The sequence below is a fragment of the Sinohyriopsis cumingii genome, unplaced genomic scaffold (assembly GCF_028554795.1).
Source record: "Sinohyriopsis cumingii isolate HCF-2022 unplaced genomic scaffold, ASM2855479v2 utg001747l, whole genome shotgun sequence".
Lineage (NCBI taxonomy): Eukaryota > Metazoa > Mollusca > Bivalvia > Unionida > Unionidae > Sinohyriopsis > Sinohyriopsis cumingii.
In genome coordinates, this window is record NW_028316043.1 from 1,225,737 (window position 1) to 1,244,073 (window position 18,337).

The following is an 18,337-nucleotide window of genomic DNA, read 5'->3' on the forward strand; positions in this document are numbered from 1 at the left end:
CAACACTCATGCAATAGGAATTTTCAATTTCTAACAAAGGTATACAAATCGTGTTGGGGTCCCTGTGAGTATTTATGAAAGCCAGTTGGTTTCAAAATTTTGTGAGTACTTAGCTTTCAAATTAATTTTATAAATTATAACCTAAATGTTTCTTATTTTTACTTCATTTGTACATTAAATATTCAAACAATGTTGTTTACTGCTTTAATAATTGATTTATATTTTGCCCAAAATTTACATGAAACCTAAAAATTAACAATATTTGGCCATCTTAGAAATTAAGGTTTGGTACTGTACATGTAATCTATTATGTAACGCCATGCCTGCTATATTTTCCAATTATAGAGATTATGATCAATCCTGCAGCTTAGTTAAAACATATATTAACCTATTCTGCATGTATATTTGTAGATGATAAAACTGAATCTGTTCACTCATACAAAAACAAAATGTGGCCACTGATTATGTACTTGAATCAAGTTTATCCAATGTGCATGTGTTCATTAATACATACAGTGTGTGTGTGTGTGTGTGTGTGTGTGTGTTATTACAGACCATTGGAACATGGGTAAATGCAGCTTAAGTTTACATACTTTGCCAAAGTTGTTACTGTTTAATATTTTTTTTTTGTCTTTTCCCTTTTATCCATGTGATATTTTTACATGAGCGGGAAAATAATCATCAGTGATGCTTTTGTTGGCTGATAGTAATTTACTGATATCTGTATAGCTACTTTGCTACATTATGATTACTAAGTCATCTGAGAATTGTTAACTGTTAGCGATTATTAACTGAACATAGATTGAGAATGGCCTATTCATTTCTGTATGTGGAAGACTAACATTGCCAGCAATATGAATCTATCTTGCACTTTTTACTTAAACTGCATATTTACAAAATGTTAATAATAATGAAAATTACAGTTTTATGCATCTTTATTTCACAATAATTTTTTTATATTAGAATGAATATTCTTCACCAGATTCCACCCCTTACAGCCCATGTGTGCAGCCATATTGTTCTCATATTCTTCTTCTTTTTTTCTTTCTCGTGAAAGGCATGTACTTAATTTTACAGTTATAATTCCAGTGACACTTTACATGGTCTTTTATTTAACTGTAGCAGGTTTCCTTTTATTATGTGTCAAGAGTTAATGCTGATACTTTGAGAAATTTGTTTCTATTAAAAAATAATTCTCAGGAAGATAACCATTTAAATGTTTTTGCAGATATATACTTTGTTATGCAGATTAGAGCAGCATGAGATATTAGTGAATGTCAGTGAGGACGTTGTTGTAATTTTGTTGATTTTGATGAAGCAATTTTAAGGTTTTTATATTTGTCTACATTGAAAAGTGTGACTCAATTACTGTCAGATATTTCTTTTCTCATTCATGTATCTTTGAATATAATAATATTTCACTGAAACTTTAGAAAATGTGAATCACATGCTACTGTCAGCACAAATTGGTGACATCACAAACAAAAATTAAGTTAGGCTATGAAAATATTTTGTCTAGAAAAATCTACTGTGGCAGATAACAGTATTTTGGTCCTTATGAAGACCTTAATCATGATTATAGTAACTTTGTAATGACAATATTAACTGATTCATTATTACAATTGTACTTATTTGGCTGAAATATTTCATATACTGTGTAACATATTAAAATAATCTTGTGCATAGTATTAGAGTTATGAACACTAAATTATGAACATCATTGATGGGAACATCTGTACGTCAATGAAATGTGCACGTGTTCTTGTGTGTGATTTGGATTTTTAACGTACCTTTCACAATTTTTCATTCATATCGTTATGTTGTCTGTATTGTGGCAGTTTAAGGTTCAACAGTCCTAACACTAACCTCTTAATGATGAATGCCTAGAAAGGCAGCTGAGAGTAAAAAGTTTTTGAGTCTTTGGTATGACTCAGCTGGGGTTCAAACCCACGACCTCACATATCTGAGGTTGTCGCTCTAACCTCTAGGCCACCTGAGCATTGATTAATGAAATTAAGAACACTGAAAGGAGAGGAATAAAACCCACAAAGAATCTTGCCTTTATTGCACGAAAAAACATAACAAAATTAAAACGTTTGTTTTAAAAAGACGTGTGTTACAGTTTTAAGATTATCTTATAATAACATTGATAAAGATAAGATTCATAGGATACCTTTCCCTTTTGTCCAATGTCAAACATTTTTTTTTCTCTGATCAAAAGAAATGAACATATGCTGTTATAGATACATTGACTGTGTCGCATGTTTTCATATTGTTGTATTATTTAAGTGCGATACAAAGACAAATATACAGTAAATCATTTGAAGTGTACTTCACAACTAAATGCAAAAACAAAGAAAACTAAAGTTCAATGGTAAAAACTCATACCGTAAATACTCGCAAATAGGTATGTTAGCATATAAGCCTTTCACCCCAAACAGAATAAGTAAAATATTAAAAAGTGCACAACCCATACATAAGCTGAATCATAAGTCCAGCATTACTGAAAATCTTGTTATTGCTAATCCATCTTAGTGGATGTTAATACTGACACGGGAATGCAGTACAGGATGTTTTTGGAGTTCACATTAGGTATGTGATATCAATTTGGGTGATCTACTACAAATATATATGCCAGTGGTAGAGAAGAAAACCTTCAAAACTTCAAGTTTAGACCATGTCCCACAAATAAGGAAACAACCCTTCTCACACGTCTTTCTTTTGTCCCAATTTCTTTGCCTTATAAACATTATTATAATGTAATGGGAATTAAAATACGTATCTGAATAAACCTTAGCAAAGCGTGCAAAACATATGACTGGCAAGACAGACTGAACTAAAAGACAAAATTTCACATAAATTTGGATTAATAAACTATAAAGTATGCCAATTTAATCTGTAAAATAAAGTGTTACGAGTATAAATAAACACTATATATATATATATATATATATATATATATATATATATATATATATATATATATATATATAATTTGTCCATACTGTCACACTAGCTCAGTGATCACCTGGTCACAATGGCCAATATAATTCGCCCAGCAAATTACCTACATAAATGTCATGAAATCAGCAAAATCTGCAGTCACCTGTTTCTGTGGTCAGTAGTCATGTGTTTCTTAATCGAGAAATGGTTTCACCATTTTCAACAGTCACTGAAGCATATCAGCAGTAACAGCTCCGAGCATGCAAATGAAACTTCTTTTGCTAGATAAGCATGGCATATCATATGCAAAGATATATTATGTGAGTTAATAGCCATAGAAAACATCTTTTCACTACCTGATCATCAAAGGTCTCTCATTAAAGCCAACTGTCTTTGATCTTAATGAGTTTTAGTAACTGCTTCAGACGTCAACTGTTTGAAGTGTTAACACATATTTTCATGACTAATTACCCCAGCTGGCCTAACAAAAATCTCATGTTTGCCAATCACTGGTTATGCTTTGGATGCAAGTTAAATGAACAGTTAATGATTTATCAAAACCTCGACAGATGTGACAATGATAGGAGAATCAGTGATGATGCAAAATACATAAAGGGTTGGAGCGAGTATAAAGTATTCTTTAGTTGAACTTTTTCTGTTATTACTTTGTTAGTTTTGCTAAATAGCTACACCAAATACTGATCTCTTGATAGCATATTAGTACTGTGAACAATAATGCATACAAAATAATAATAATGATACTACTACTAATAATAATGATAATGATAATGTAAATGCCATTCAGTTCATAATACATGCATCTGTCATACAATACAAGCAGATGTTTTATAAAATGAATGAATAATATTATCATACAGATCAGAGATTTTTTTAATTGGTACTCTACGGAGATTTGAACCTGGCTCTTTGGGGCAACTAGACCAACCCACATACCTTCGCAGCCATATATATAAACATAGATACATTTTTGGGTCAAAATCAGATCAAACTTGTGGACTCATCTGTGTTAACATATTAAGACAATGTGATGCAAAATCACCTAATACAGATCATATCTTTCACTGAGCTTTCCCAATGTTAGTATTATCTTACAAAGTTTAATTGAAATCAGAGATATAGCCTTTTGAGTGATAAGTAGTAATAGCTAATGGACAGACATATACTCTAGACTATAACAAAACTGTGACAAAAATAAGTGTCTGCACTTACATTCATGCACTGCAAAAGGTACCGAACAATTACTGCATATTAAATACATACACCTTTTTGCCTACCATGAGAGGACTGGAATTTTACATTATCGGGCCACCAGTCTGGCTTATAAATGGAAATCCCCCAAAATCTTGACAGACTCCATGCTTGAAAGAAACTAGTATTGAAAGAAAATAATAGTGTGAGAAAATTACTAGATCTCAATGATAAATAATAATAAAAGATTTTAAATATATGGTACAAAATACTATTGCTGAGTGAAAGTGTATAATATACTTTACTACATAAAATAATTATTTGTAACAGTCTGAGAGAAGGCTCATGAAACATAAAATGAAAATGCTCAAACTATAGCAACAGAAAATCTGGAACCATAAATGACATCATCTGCTATATTTCATAAATATGTATATAACCATTTTCATTCTTGCTATGACGTGTGTGTGTCTTAGTGATGAGAATCGGTCAGAATTTCACAATCAATAATCGGTTCCACATAACCAAGTGATAAGCATTTATAATCGGTTACTAAGAGCAAATTCTAATGTTTGTTTGCTATGCAGTTATATATTTGCTCAAAAGTTCAAAATATTCATAAATGTACAGGAGTCAACTCTTTTAATTACATGCATACTTTAACCTGATTAAAATATTTTTTGCAAATCTATTGTATTTTACTTTTGTTAACACATAGTCGGTATAGTTTTCCTATAAGTGCAGTTTCATATTTTTGATATATAACGTGAAAATGTCACTTTATGTGATTCTGATTGGTCCAAATAAGACCATGAAATTATGGTGCAGTATTCTATTTACTGATTAGCTACGATTGTTGGAAAACTCTTTTTAGCTCCAAGTTCTGGAACCTTTGTGTTCAATGAACATTTTCGGCTGCCATTTCTCGAGTTAACTTGCGAAAGGGAATTGGGGTAAATTGGTCTTCTTTGTCAGTATGGATAATTTGGTTTGTTATGTCAAGTATAACATATCATAACATGAAAAATGGCCAAAAACCCCCAAGACAAGTAAAACTATGGATATTGCTCAGTTGATAGCGGGGGTGGGGTGGAGGAGGTATATTCGTACTATGGAATCCACCCCGCAAATTGCCTAGAGAAATGTCATAATCAGCAGTCAGGTGTCTTCTGCAGTCTATGGCCATGTCTTTCTTAACCAAATAGAGGTTTCACCTTGTCTTCTGTTGACGGCAGCTAAGTGTTTCTTAACCAAGCAGTGGTGTCAACCTGCCTTCTACTATGTGTGTGTGCATGTGTATGTACGTGTGTGCACAGCAATTTTAAAAGTACCACCATGTACAGGCTGAAGCTTCATCAAAAAAGATTCAATGAAGTAGCAATATCTGATTACACCAATGTTGCTCATTATCGATAATTATTAAGCATTGTTTTCCAGTTGTACTAACTCCCACTACATGCCAATAAGCATGTGATTCAAAGTAATACAATCCACCATTAGAATATATCTACCATTAGAGATATCTAACCAGATACCATTCCAGTAATAATATGGACAAGTAGCAAATATACCTGAATTAAATCGCAGAAAAAATTCCAAAAATTTGCATCAAGCAAAATTGTTATGGATTAATTAAAATTTTCATTCTACAACCTACCTTCTCGTCTCATCAGACAGCTTGCTAGGATACGGAGATCGTTCATAAACACCAATGAAAATGAAAACCAAAATAAAAAATGATAGTGCCAAAAATATATAATGTTGTCTTTGGTGGTACGAAAATCATTCAACTGCTCTAAATTTCAATCTTATCCAGACTTGTCTCAATAAAAGTGGCATAATTATTTAAGATCATTTCACCTTACATTCTGTGAATAGTGATAAGTTATTATATTTTAATACCTATATTTTAAATGCAATTGGCAGTGTAAGAAATTTCAAAAAATTTAATGCTGTACTTTAAAATATAATTCATTTTTAATATAATAAGACCAAGTAATGAGACTATGGAACATAATTTTAACAAATAGATTACTGTTCCATAAAAATACATGTAAAACAATCATTAAAGCCAAGATTAATGTGATACATTTTCAAGTTTAGAAATATAGCATATATGCCAGGTTAGACATAGGATTTCATACAGGAATCAACTTTCACAAATAATTTGATAAATTCCATTGGGATCACTCAATTTGATAAATTAAATGATATCTGAAGACAGTTTTGATTGTACAGTAGTCCCTCTCTTATATAGGCACGAGTTTTGCACCAGTAAAGTGACTGTATAAGAGAGATGGCTTTTACAGAAAGCGACTATATTTGTGATATGTGTATGTAGAAAGAAAGCTATATGTTGATGTTATTGTATAGTTTAACGCCATTTTTCAGCACAAGATTGGCTATATATGGTGGCCAGTATACATGGTGGAGAAAGAGACCGGGAAAACCCCGGAAAAAAACACCGACCCACGAGAATCTACTGGCGTGCTTTCTCACGTACCCACATTGGCCAAGCCTGAGACTCGAACCCACATAGACAGAGGTGGGATTGCTATATGTAACTTCAATGTATTTAATATCGTAGTTTCAAAGTAAAATTAAGTAATGAAAGGTTCCTTCTGTCTTAAGAATATACTTATTTAAACCAAACATTAATAACATTAATTTTTAGCATAATATGCAAGTGGAGATTTATTTACACGTACATTGCAAAAACCAATCACAAGCGCCATATAAAATCTTGGTACAAACATCAGCTGGCATTTACAATCATTCTCTTTCCATTTACTCCCTTTACTCACTACTGCTTAATAATCTTACCTGGTACATTACTGTTTATGTGAGTCATTCCAACATCAACATTGTTCATTATTCTTCAACAAAAACTCTTAAACTCCCCCGATCGTTGAAGAGTCAAATAACTTCTTCTCTTAAAGTATTCCTTTTATGTTTACATAATGAAATGTACACGTATTGTGAGGATTTATTCATATGTTGCTCACTGTACAGAACCACAACTAGTCATACAGATGAAACGTGTGTAGAGTGCATAATATGCCTGATGTACTGTAACGTGATGTTTTGGTCTCTTTCAGGTACCCTGTTTTGTTCAAGTTTACTTTCTCTTCTTGCAAAAATCCACAGAATCTACACATAGCCTAAGCTGACTATGTTATGATCTTGACAACTATGTCCAGTTAACAATCATCAAAGCAAAAATCGCCATAGTTGTGCAAAGCCAAATATTTTATCACAACATTACTGAACCAATTCCTGTAAATTTATATGTCAATGGATAACGATATAATTATATAATAATAACCATTACTGGTACATGTTATAATGTAGTTTGGCCAATACTTCTTTCATTATTGACAACCTGAAATTGGGTATCAGACATCAGTAACTATACTATGATAACTTTCCTTACTTAATGAATTAAGTATTGGTTCTAGACAGATTGAAATAAAATTTGGCTGTATGTGAGGTATAAATGGTGCCTAAAATAATGACCGCATGCTGCATCAGAGGGATACTTTTGTAAAAAAAATATACACTGCTGAGAAAACTAGCATTGTAAAGGAGGTGTTCGCTGGTGATGGTGGGTGGCATATGGGAGGGGTACTGTATTTCTCCTTCATGAATGAGAATAATAATGTGTATGTCTAGTACTGAATCTAGAGTTAGAAAGATATTAGTTAAATCAAATTACCTTTAAGCTTGTTAGGTGCTTCAACTTCAATGGGCTTTTCGCAGGCCTCAACAAACTTACTTTATACCACTGTATCCTCTATGAACTGCTTCATGTTGGATGATACTGAAGACAGTGTATGTGTTGTTGTTGTTTTTAATAAACCAATACCTTCAATCCTGGTTCTAATATAATAGAAAATGAATGCAATTTATATGGTATTTATTTCATATATATATATATATATATATATATATATATATATATATATATATATATATATATATATGACTATTTTTAGCACAAGACATACCTCTGATAACTAAAACAAGAAAATCAGTTTAATATAATTTGTGTTAATTCCAACAAAATTTATCCTATGTGATCATCAATAATAATACAATGTATGTTTTCCTCAAGGATGTGCAATTTTATCATTTTCATACAATATAATGTTTAAATTATTTTTATGTAAAGTTTCTGTGTATTATCCTCAGTCTAAGGGTGAAAGGTCTTGACTGAATGACTTACCCTCTATGAAAGTTAGAAGTACTATTATTATTAACATAGTGTATAAAATATGTATACGGTAAAAGCTACAATATAAACATGAAAACTTATGATAATTATAACTTATTTGTATTTTCACTCTAAAACACATATTAAATTTAATATATCCATGCTTGTGTACATGTTCTTTTGTGGGATGGAGATACTCAAATTTACTCATTGCAATTCATTTAGAAATTGTATAGCCTTTAGATGCTAAAATTCAATTAGATGTGGGCTCATAATAAAGAAAAACAAATATGCCGGGTATGACACTCTTATAAACTAAACTCATGGAATTTGGGTTTTACATGCAAATTTTAAAAGATGATTTAAATGACTGACATATATTAGACCACTAAATACATGACATTATAAATAAAATCCTAACATAACCACTTACCCAAAAATTTAATTTGTGGTACTGGTCTTGACTTGTTTGGCCTAGGCAAATAAAACATTGCAAAGCTAGGTTCATTATTTGAATTTTCCATCCAAATCTTAGCCTGCAAAAATAAAAGGCACATTATTAGTATACATAATTCTGCTATTTAAAAATATAAAACTAAAATCATTTTTATTTAAATATAAATTGTTCTTTTAAAATGTAACAATACCTTTCTTTAACCAAAGTCTTTTCAGTCCTGATTTTAGAATGATCTGCACCTTAAGTGTCATCAAGAAACTTCCTGATGAAAATGTTTGATCTCTGTCTTTTTTATAATTGTATGCATGTGCTAAGCTTTGGTCAATAAAGGACCACTTTGAGTGGAATCCTCATAATATAGGGTAGTACGAATTTGTTTAACAATATGCGCAGCGTTCAATGTGACATCACAGCATGCGACATTCATTCCGGATTGTACTGGATCGCACCTTTAGGTTCATTTTGTCCAAAAATATATATGTACTTTAACATTGATTCTGCTGTATGCACTTCTAGGGGTGTCTAAATAATGACCATCCAAAGGAATGTGGGTGTATAATAATCCAAATGAAGCTAACACTTGCCACTTAAAGGTATGTAGAATCAAATTCTACAAAATGACACCTGGCCGAGTGGTCTAAAGCGCTCTCCGTTACGGATCACTGCCATCTCACCTCTGTCTGCGTGGGTTCGAGTCTAGGATTCATACAACGTGGGTATGTGAGAAAGCTTGCCAGTAGCTTCTCGTGGGTCGGTGGTTCTTCCGGGATTTTCCTGGGTTCTTCCTCCACCATTAATACTGACCGCCATGCGTAGCCTATCGTGTGCTGAAAAATGGCGTTAAACCCTACAAAAACAACAGCAACAAAATGATACCCATTTCTGAAATAATCGGTGTTGAATGTCTACATTACCTGTGTGACTTTTACTATACCATAAACCATGAGTATGAAAAATCGAGGGACCACGAAATATTATTTTAAGCTATAGATTAGGAAGGGGTCCATCAGTATGATTTGCATAGGTGCACAAATATCCTAGCTATGCCAGTGATTTTAAGGCTCGAATTTGACAAGAAAATCATGCATCAATTACACAGCAATTTAATATAAACAAATTCAACCAATGTCACCTTATGCCTTAACCTGTATTGTACAGCTGTGTTCTGTGGGGATCGGTGAAGGGACCATTAATATTTTCGTTTGAACTTGTCCCTCGGACAAGTTATCTGAAAAAATGGAATAACAGTACATGATTGGACAGATACCTTTACACATGCTCCATGACAGACATAAAAACACAAGATATAAGTTAAGCAAAACGAAAAACAACATATTTTAGTTATTTAAATAATTTATATGGCATTGTGTAGAGAGAAAAAGAATTGATAGCTATGTTTTCTGCATCCATTTTATGCTAAAAGTTATAACTGTTTTATCCTAACATTTATAACATATTATCTAGAAGAAGAAATACTACTATACCTTCTTCTCCAAAGCTCCCCAAAATCTAGCGTCCCGGGTTTCCATAGTAATATTTCAAAAAGACTGTCAATTATAACACATCCACCGCTTGTCATCTTAATCTATTTGTTATTTGCACAGATATTTTTAGAACACTTACTTCTGAATATGGCCTTTGGCAAACAGACGAAGGAAATATTTGAAAATTTAAACCAACATTCATTTCAAATACATAAGCGGCTTTGCAAGTCAACTTCCTGCAAACGAGCCAATGAGAATCCGGAGCGTTATCCGGTGCTCGTATTGGCATTTGTTTAATATTATACCTCTAGCATTAGTCCTACAATGTAAGATATAGCACATGTTGTTTTTGTTTGACGCCCACAACATAAATATCAGCGTCAAGGTCTTACATGTAGAACTACTCTAGCTCAAGACTGAAGTAAAACCATTTAAGTGTGAAGTGTGTGATAAAATGTTTGCTCAAAATGGTACTTTTAATGAGCACATGATGATTCATGCTGGAGGAAAACCATTTAAGTGTGAAGTATGTGATAAAAGGTTTACTCGTAGTAGAAATATAAAAGAGCACATGCGCATTCATACTGGAGAAAAACCATTTAAATGTGAAGTATGTGATGTAAGCTTTTCTCATAATGGAACTTTAAAACAACACTTGATGATTCATGCTGGAGAAAAACCATTTAAGTGTGAGGTATGTGATGAAAGCATTACTCGGAACAGTACTTTAAAAGATCATTTGAAGATACATACTGGAGAAAAACCATTTAAGTGCGAAGTATGTGATGAAAGCTTTACTCGGAACAGTACTTTAAAACAGCACTTGAGGGTTCATACCAGAGAAAAACCATTTAAATGTGAAGTATGTGATGTAAGCTTTTCCCATAATGGAACTTTAAAACAACACTTGATGATTCATGTTGGAGAAAAACCATTTAAGTGCGAGGTATGTGATGAAAGCTTTACTCAGAATGGAAATTTAAAACAGCACTTGAGGATTCATACTGGAGAAAAACCATTTAAGTGTGAAGTATGTGATGAAACCTTTACTCGGAACAGCATTTTAAAACAGCACTTGAGGATTCATACTGGAGAAAAACCGTTTAAATGTGAAGTATGTGATGAAAACTTTTCTCATGATGGAAATTTAAATAAGCACTTGAGGATTCATACTGGAGAAAAACCATTTAAGTGCGAGGTATGTGATGAAAGCTTTACTCGCAACAGCACTTTAAAACAGCACTTGAGGATTCATACTGGAGAAAAACCATTTAAGTGTGAAGTATGTAATGAAAGCTTTACTCAGAATGGAAATTTAAAACAGCACTTGAGGATTCATACTGGAGAAAAACCATTTAAATGTGAAGTATGTGATGAAAGCTTTTCTCGTAATGGAAATTTAAGTCAGCACTTGAGGATTCATACTAGAGAAAAACCATTTAAGTGTGAGGTATGTGATGAAAGCTATACTCGCAAAAGCACTTTAAAACAGCACTTGAGGATTCATACTGGAGGAAAACCACTTAAGTGTGAAGTATGTGATCAAATGTTTACTTGTAGTAGAAGTATAAAAGAGCACATGCACATTCATACTGGGGAAGCGCCATTTAAATGTGAAATATGTGATGAAAGCTTTTCTCAGAATTCAAATTTAAAACAGCACATGAGGATTCATACTGGAGAAAAACTATTTAAGTTTGAGGAATGTGATGAAAGCTCTACTCAGAACAGAAATTTAAAATAACACATGAGGATTCATGCGAGAGAAAAACCTTTTAATTGTGAAGTATGTGATAAAAGCTTTACTCAGAATAGAAATTTAAAACTGCACATGATGGTTCATACTGAGGAGACACCATGCAAATGTGGAGTGTGTGATAAACTGTTTAGTCGGTGTGAAAATTTAAAATTTCACAAGAGGATTCATTCTAGAGAGAAACAGTTCATCTAAAGTATGTAATGAGAGATTTAAACTGTTATTAAATGTTTAAGTGTTATTAAATGTTTTAGCACAGCTGACCAAATAAAAGTGCACCTGCAGAAACATTCTGGAGAAAAACCATATAAGTGTGAAATGTATGACAAGATGTTCAGTTGCAGTAGATATTCAATGCAGCACACAAGGATTCATACTGGAGAAAACCCAATGAAGTGTGAAGTATGTTCTCAAAGGTTTAGTCAGACTACAAATTTAAAATGTCACATATAGGCATTCATAATGGAGAAAAACCATTAAGGCATACTGAATGAAAAACATTTAAGTCTAATATTGTCAACATATGTTAAGTAACCAAATAGGAAATACTTAGATATATATTAATTTTTTTCCACATTTAAAAAAAATAACTTCATAAAATAATGAACATTTCAAAGATGATTTTGTCTGAGTTTTATACATTAATGTCTTGTACAATACAAATGAACCTTTTGATGTTGTCTTCACATGATTCAGTAAGGCTTTGTGTGACTTTATTTGGGTTTTTGTGGCTTAGTCAGTATTAGCAGTGCTGTGATGAAACGTTACAACGCAGTGGAAAACTGACAGTGCACATGATCATATATACTTGGGAAAATCATTTAAGAGTGAGGTATGTGATAAAATGTTTAATCAGTGTGGAGCTTTAAGACTGTGCATGAGGATACATGATGGCTGGAAGTAGGTCATTGCTCTAAGAAATTTGTTTTAGACACAGGCCCAAGGCTGGCGACTACAGTAAACTAAGAAGCCCTTACTGAAATTGCACAAGCTTGGATGCCAATTTCCACAAGCCCAAAATGTCCCCTTTTTTAATATAGTGTAAACATTGCAATAGCTAGAATTCATATATGAATGTAGTAGTGTTTAATGGGGTTTGAAGCTACTGCAAGTGTTTTTAGTATGTTTCACTGTACTCACTAGGGACTGGATGGTCCTGGTGTTTAAACTTCTCTGCTGGATTCTCTGAGTGAATACTGGTTATAACTAAGTTGACACATCAATGCATTGTTTGCAGCATGTGCAAAAAATTAATATCCTCCCTTTTATTTTTATTTTTTTCCTGGTGCACTTCAGAAAGTAAAGCTCCATCAACCAAGAGTTTTTGAAAAAAAAAATTATTTGGCTTTGATTAGGGTTAATTGCTTCCTAAAATCAGAAATGAATTACACTTGAACTTTGTTCTCACAACTGAAATGTTCGTGATGTGCATTCTCTATTATGCAGTAAAATCCAGCTTCCGGGAAACATTGCCACTGTTGCATATTGGTGAAAAACCATTTGAGTGTGAAGTATGTCATAAAAGATTTTCTGTCAGAGACATTATCGAATATGTGACAGTGTGATCAATGACAGCAAAATGAGTAGCTTCTAAAAACAAAGAAACCCCTTAAAACAAAATTACAGTTAACTATCAGCAGTTTATTAAATTGGAATGGACTTAGTTGGAACAAAAGTCAAGGAAAGAGGTAATTACAATCGTGTTATGTTTTATTATGCCAGAGAAATGTAAAACAAACATACACCTTTATAGTAAGATTTTGTCACGTGTTGCAAAGAGAATATGTTGGAGTTGGTATTGTCATATGAATCTATATGTAATTTCAAACTTGAATGTTTGAAATTGAAATGTCATCAGTCAGGCATCATTCTGCTTGAATTTTCAGTTCACATGATATTCACGTCCACACATGGCATTGATTCACTTGCTTTTGGGCTGCAGGTGCATGAATGAAGGCTGATCAATTTTTGTAAAGCAGAGAAGCTATTATTTCAGATGACGTGTAAATTTTAGTGACATTAAATGCTGTTTCCGTTGACATGCAGTAAATAGATCTGTTGTCATACTACATAAATGTAAAGATGATACTGAACCATACCAAATAGGTACCATTCACAAACTTCTTGTGTGCTCTTTGCATTTTATGCCCTTACATTAAACAAGGCAGAAATATTGCATTAAGGTGAAGTTTCTTCCTGAAAGTCTAAATATGAATTTCAGATCTGGTCACATTTATTTTCATATCTTGCAATATATATCCATGTAATATATACATCCTCACCTGGTTTTCACGGACTATTTGACAAAACGGTTGAAGGCCGAGTGAGTTTCTGATATATCTACAATTGCAGTGCTGCATATGTTGACAAAATTCCTTTGCACCCACTGTGTCCCAAATATATCCATTATGAATTGGAGAAGAGGATTCTGTAATATACTAAATGATTTGTTTTACACCAATATGGGACTCTGTCACCGAAATAACATCCACAGACTGGAGGTCAAACTTGCAGATACAACAAAACATTGTGTGCCAAATCAGAACGTCGTATTCAAATTGCCGATTTTCCCACCTATTTTGTTTGCCTGTACAATAGTGCAGCATGCAGAGGTCTCGGAAACTCTTAATTATGTGTATTTGGACGCCAATTTTTGATCTGGGACGCAGAAAATCACTGAGGCGGGAGTCCTCCGTACAGATGTAATAGGTGTGCGGCAAAATTCAAGACTTGCCTGTCGTGCTTCAGCTACCTGCTTTGTTGGAAAATGTGTTGATCAATTAGCTGTGCTGATATTTACAATGAGAGAATTCAGTGAATGAAAGAGCCCTTGATGTACATGCATCTTTCCATTATAAGAGCACGTCAAAAAGAACACGATGCAATAGTTTGGCGGCATGTTCAAAGGCTTTGACTGACGTCCCTGTGGGAAAATATACTGATATTTACATTGATTGAATTCAGAGGCAGCAAGACCCATGGATGTCCATGTGGTCATTTATAAAAGTACATCAAATAACCAACATTAGCTTTCGTTATTGTGTTCATTTCCGAATGTAGCGGAATGAGCAGTGCACGTGACTTCAGAATCAAGACATGTTTTGACATAGATAAAATGTCATTCGTAAATTTGGATAAGTATTTTGGGGTTAAACGGCAAACATACGAAGATTGTAACGAGATTCAGAAGAGTGCTAAAGCTGCTAGAATTGATAGTTCGTTTTGGTTCAGTTGCTAAGTATAAGAAAGTATGTGATGCCTAGCTTAGTGTTTGGAATAAGTCCTTACTTGGATTGACAAAATTCAGTCTCACTCTGACGGATGAACAAGAACTATGTCTGTGTTATAAAGAATGTAGAAATTAAACTCAGTGGCAGCGGCCAGCCAATAGTTCTTTTAATGTTCATAGTTTTTTGGGGAGGGCCAGAGGTCACGCTACCAGGCGAAGTTGGTGACTAAGTCGCCAAAAAATGTAAAATTTGCCTTCTTCTGTTAGAAAAGCGAAAACAACTTCGTCCTGTAATTATTTAAGAGGTACATTGACTGACCATGCCTTTTTAAAGATGCCCCTCGCCTTAGCCGGGTTAGTTCTAGTGTTGTAGCGAAATGTAGTCTTCATGATATCAGTAGCTGTGCCTACTTGTGATATCAGTTACGTTGACAACAAACTCTTGCACATTCACAAGCATATGTTTTGATAGCTGATTAACCATTAACCCTTTTCCGAGTAAGGTAGCAACTATCAATTTCCTGCATGATATCCTTTGATGATAAAACATAAAAACATGTGTTTTAAGATCAGAATCGGTGATCTGGATATATATTAACTGCCTCTTGTACACTATTTCTTCATAAAATTGGTTTGAAACTGTAAGTGAACCAGTAGGCCTGACCGGAAATAATGCCGGATTTCGCTAAGTCTGGGATGTACCAGTTTATTAGATTGTCTGTTTTCGTAAATCATGGGGCAAATATATTAAGAAAAATATAAAAATCATTGGAAGCAAAGCCTGGGTATTATTTTATTAAGGATTTTAACTTTAAAATCCAAATTATATAGATCAGAAACGTATGGGGCAATGCTATGTTGTGGAATTTGCGACATACACTTTAAGGTCTAAGCTGTTTTCTGACTACACGTATTTGCTAAAAACAGCAAATCGGATAATATTTAATCATTGCCTAAAATTACTGCAAGTACGTAGACAAATAAACCATAAATTTGCAATCCTGTCAATGGACTATTGTAATGAAGCTTTATTAAAGTGAGTGATTACATTACGAAAACCTCTCCATATAAAAACAGATGCACTCTCGTCTTTGTTGATTCAGTAGGAAAGGAGGGAGTGTAACTTTTGATCGTGGGACTCCTATTGTTACCAAAATGGGAGTCCTGGACTCATAGTTTTAAAATCCTAGCGAGACCTCTGGTGCATCATGCTTCTAAACAGAAAATGCCTTTTTCCCTTTCTTTATATGGCAGACTATGCTCAAACAACCATTTCAGAGGTAGGGGTTTGTGCAAACAAAACAACATCCTTCTTGAAGACACTAAATGTGTAACTGGAATTAAAAATCCGATTTAGAGCATATGATTTCAATATGCTTCATTAGAACATGATGGAAATTTTGAATATGTCAAGCACTGATATAAAACATAGAATATCAGACCTGTTCATTCTACCTACTCTTTTATTTGAAATGCAATACTAAACCATTTTATATCTGTCATATAAAAAATAAAAGAGCTAAGACGTGAACAAGAACTCCTGCCTGAAATACAGAATTAAGAGAATGTCATTTCTGTTGAAAATGCTAAGAGTTATTTGACTCACACAAGAATGAATTAGACAAGTTAGGCAGAGTCAAGTTCAAGAAAGTTTCATTCGATCAAAAACAGGAGCGGATGGTGGGTGGGGAACCAAGTAAATGAATGTATGTGATATAATCTATTCCAATAATTAAAGATGAAAACTAAATTTTAACAAATCAGTTCAGTATTATTAAAGAAGTTTGGCTTAAATGAAAAAAAAAAGTTAAACAATTGAAGGATTATATATTGGGCAAAATATAATGATTATTTATGATATTACTGAAGAATCAGGTATCACTGTATTAATTCATTTTGAAAAATCTTTTGATTCTGTCTGATGGAAATTCATTGATAATGTCCGAACCTTTGTTTCAGCCTTTAATGGACTGATGACAAGATAAAATATAAAAATATGGTTTGAAATATCTCTTTAGGTGTTCGTCAGAATGTCTGGTGGTAAAATATTACAAAACTTTCAGAGACTGTAGACACGGAACCCCACCATCTTTGTGTCTTTTTTTTTTTCTTCAATATGTACATAAAAGGTATACTAATATAATATTTTGCAGATAATATCACCTTACTTCTTGATGGGTCTTTCTAATTTCTTAACTTTTCTGTTGATGTGTTATATTTATTTGCAGGACTCTCAAACTCAAACGCAATATTCTCAAATCAAAAGCCCTGTGGATAGGAAGAAAGAAATACAGAACAGAAACCTTTCATCAACGATTAAAACTGCAATGAGATAATGAATCTACTCTCTTAGGTAAAAGGTTTCAGTCTGCTTGAATAATATAGGTCAATTTTGAAATAATAATACACTTGAAAAACACGTCTGTTCGTGGAATCTAGCAAAACAAATCCTAACAGAAATTTGGACAAATGACACATTTAAAAACCCTAGTGTAAGCGACCCACGGTCCACTTTGTAGAAACCTTGCACCAAGTCCCCTCTTCTTGCAAAAGGCTTGTGGGTTGGTGGATTGTACCTTTTTTCAAGGTGTCCGCTTAATTTGGTTCTCGTTATCTAGAGGTTGACCACCCTCGATGTTATTTCCCGGTTTGAGTAAATATAAATATAAGTGGTGAAACTTATAGGTGGAATAGATAGAGATCTGAGCAAATATATAGAACAGACCAACACGAGCCCCGTACATGTAAACAACAATTTAATCATTTACATAAACCAAACGTGAGAATTCATTACACCAGGAATATACTCTGCTTCTAGAAATAAAACTTTCACCGAATTACAAAATACATAACAAAAAAAAAACACAAATATATTTAAAATAAAATAGCCGATCTGTTTTTCTGATAGATTTAGTTCATCATAGGATCGAATGAAGAATCAAAGTCAATGCCTTGTACAATTGCGTAACCTGCTTCTCCAGTTCACTCCACTTTTACTGTAACTGTTCCTTCGATTTCCCTCTGTCTTGTCTCTTTCGGTCCTCAT

At 33.2% G+C, this 18,337-nt stretch overlaps 1 protein-coding gene across 1 annotated transcript; it reads left to right on the forward strand.

The window, feature by feature from the left end:
* Positions 1–10,603: 10,603 nt before the first annotated feature.
* Positions 10,604–12,734, forward strand: LOC149771660 (uncharacterized). Its single transcript, XM_089948272.1, has one exon. The coding sequence runs from the start codon at positions 10,761–10,763 to the stop codon at positions 12,048–12,050; it is 1,290 nt and encodes a 429-aa protein (XP_089804398.1). The 5' UTR covers positions 10,604–10,760; the 3' UTR covers positions 12,051–12,734.
* Positions 12,735–18,337: the final 5,603 nt, after the last annotated feature.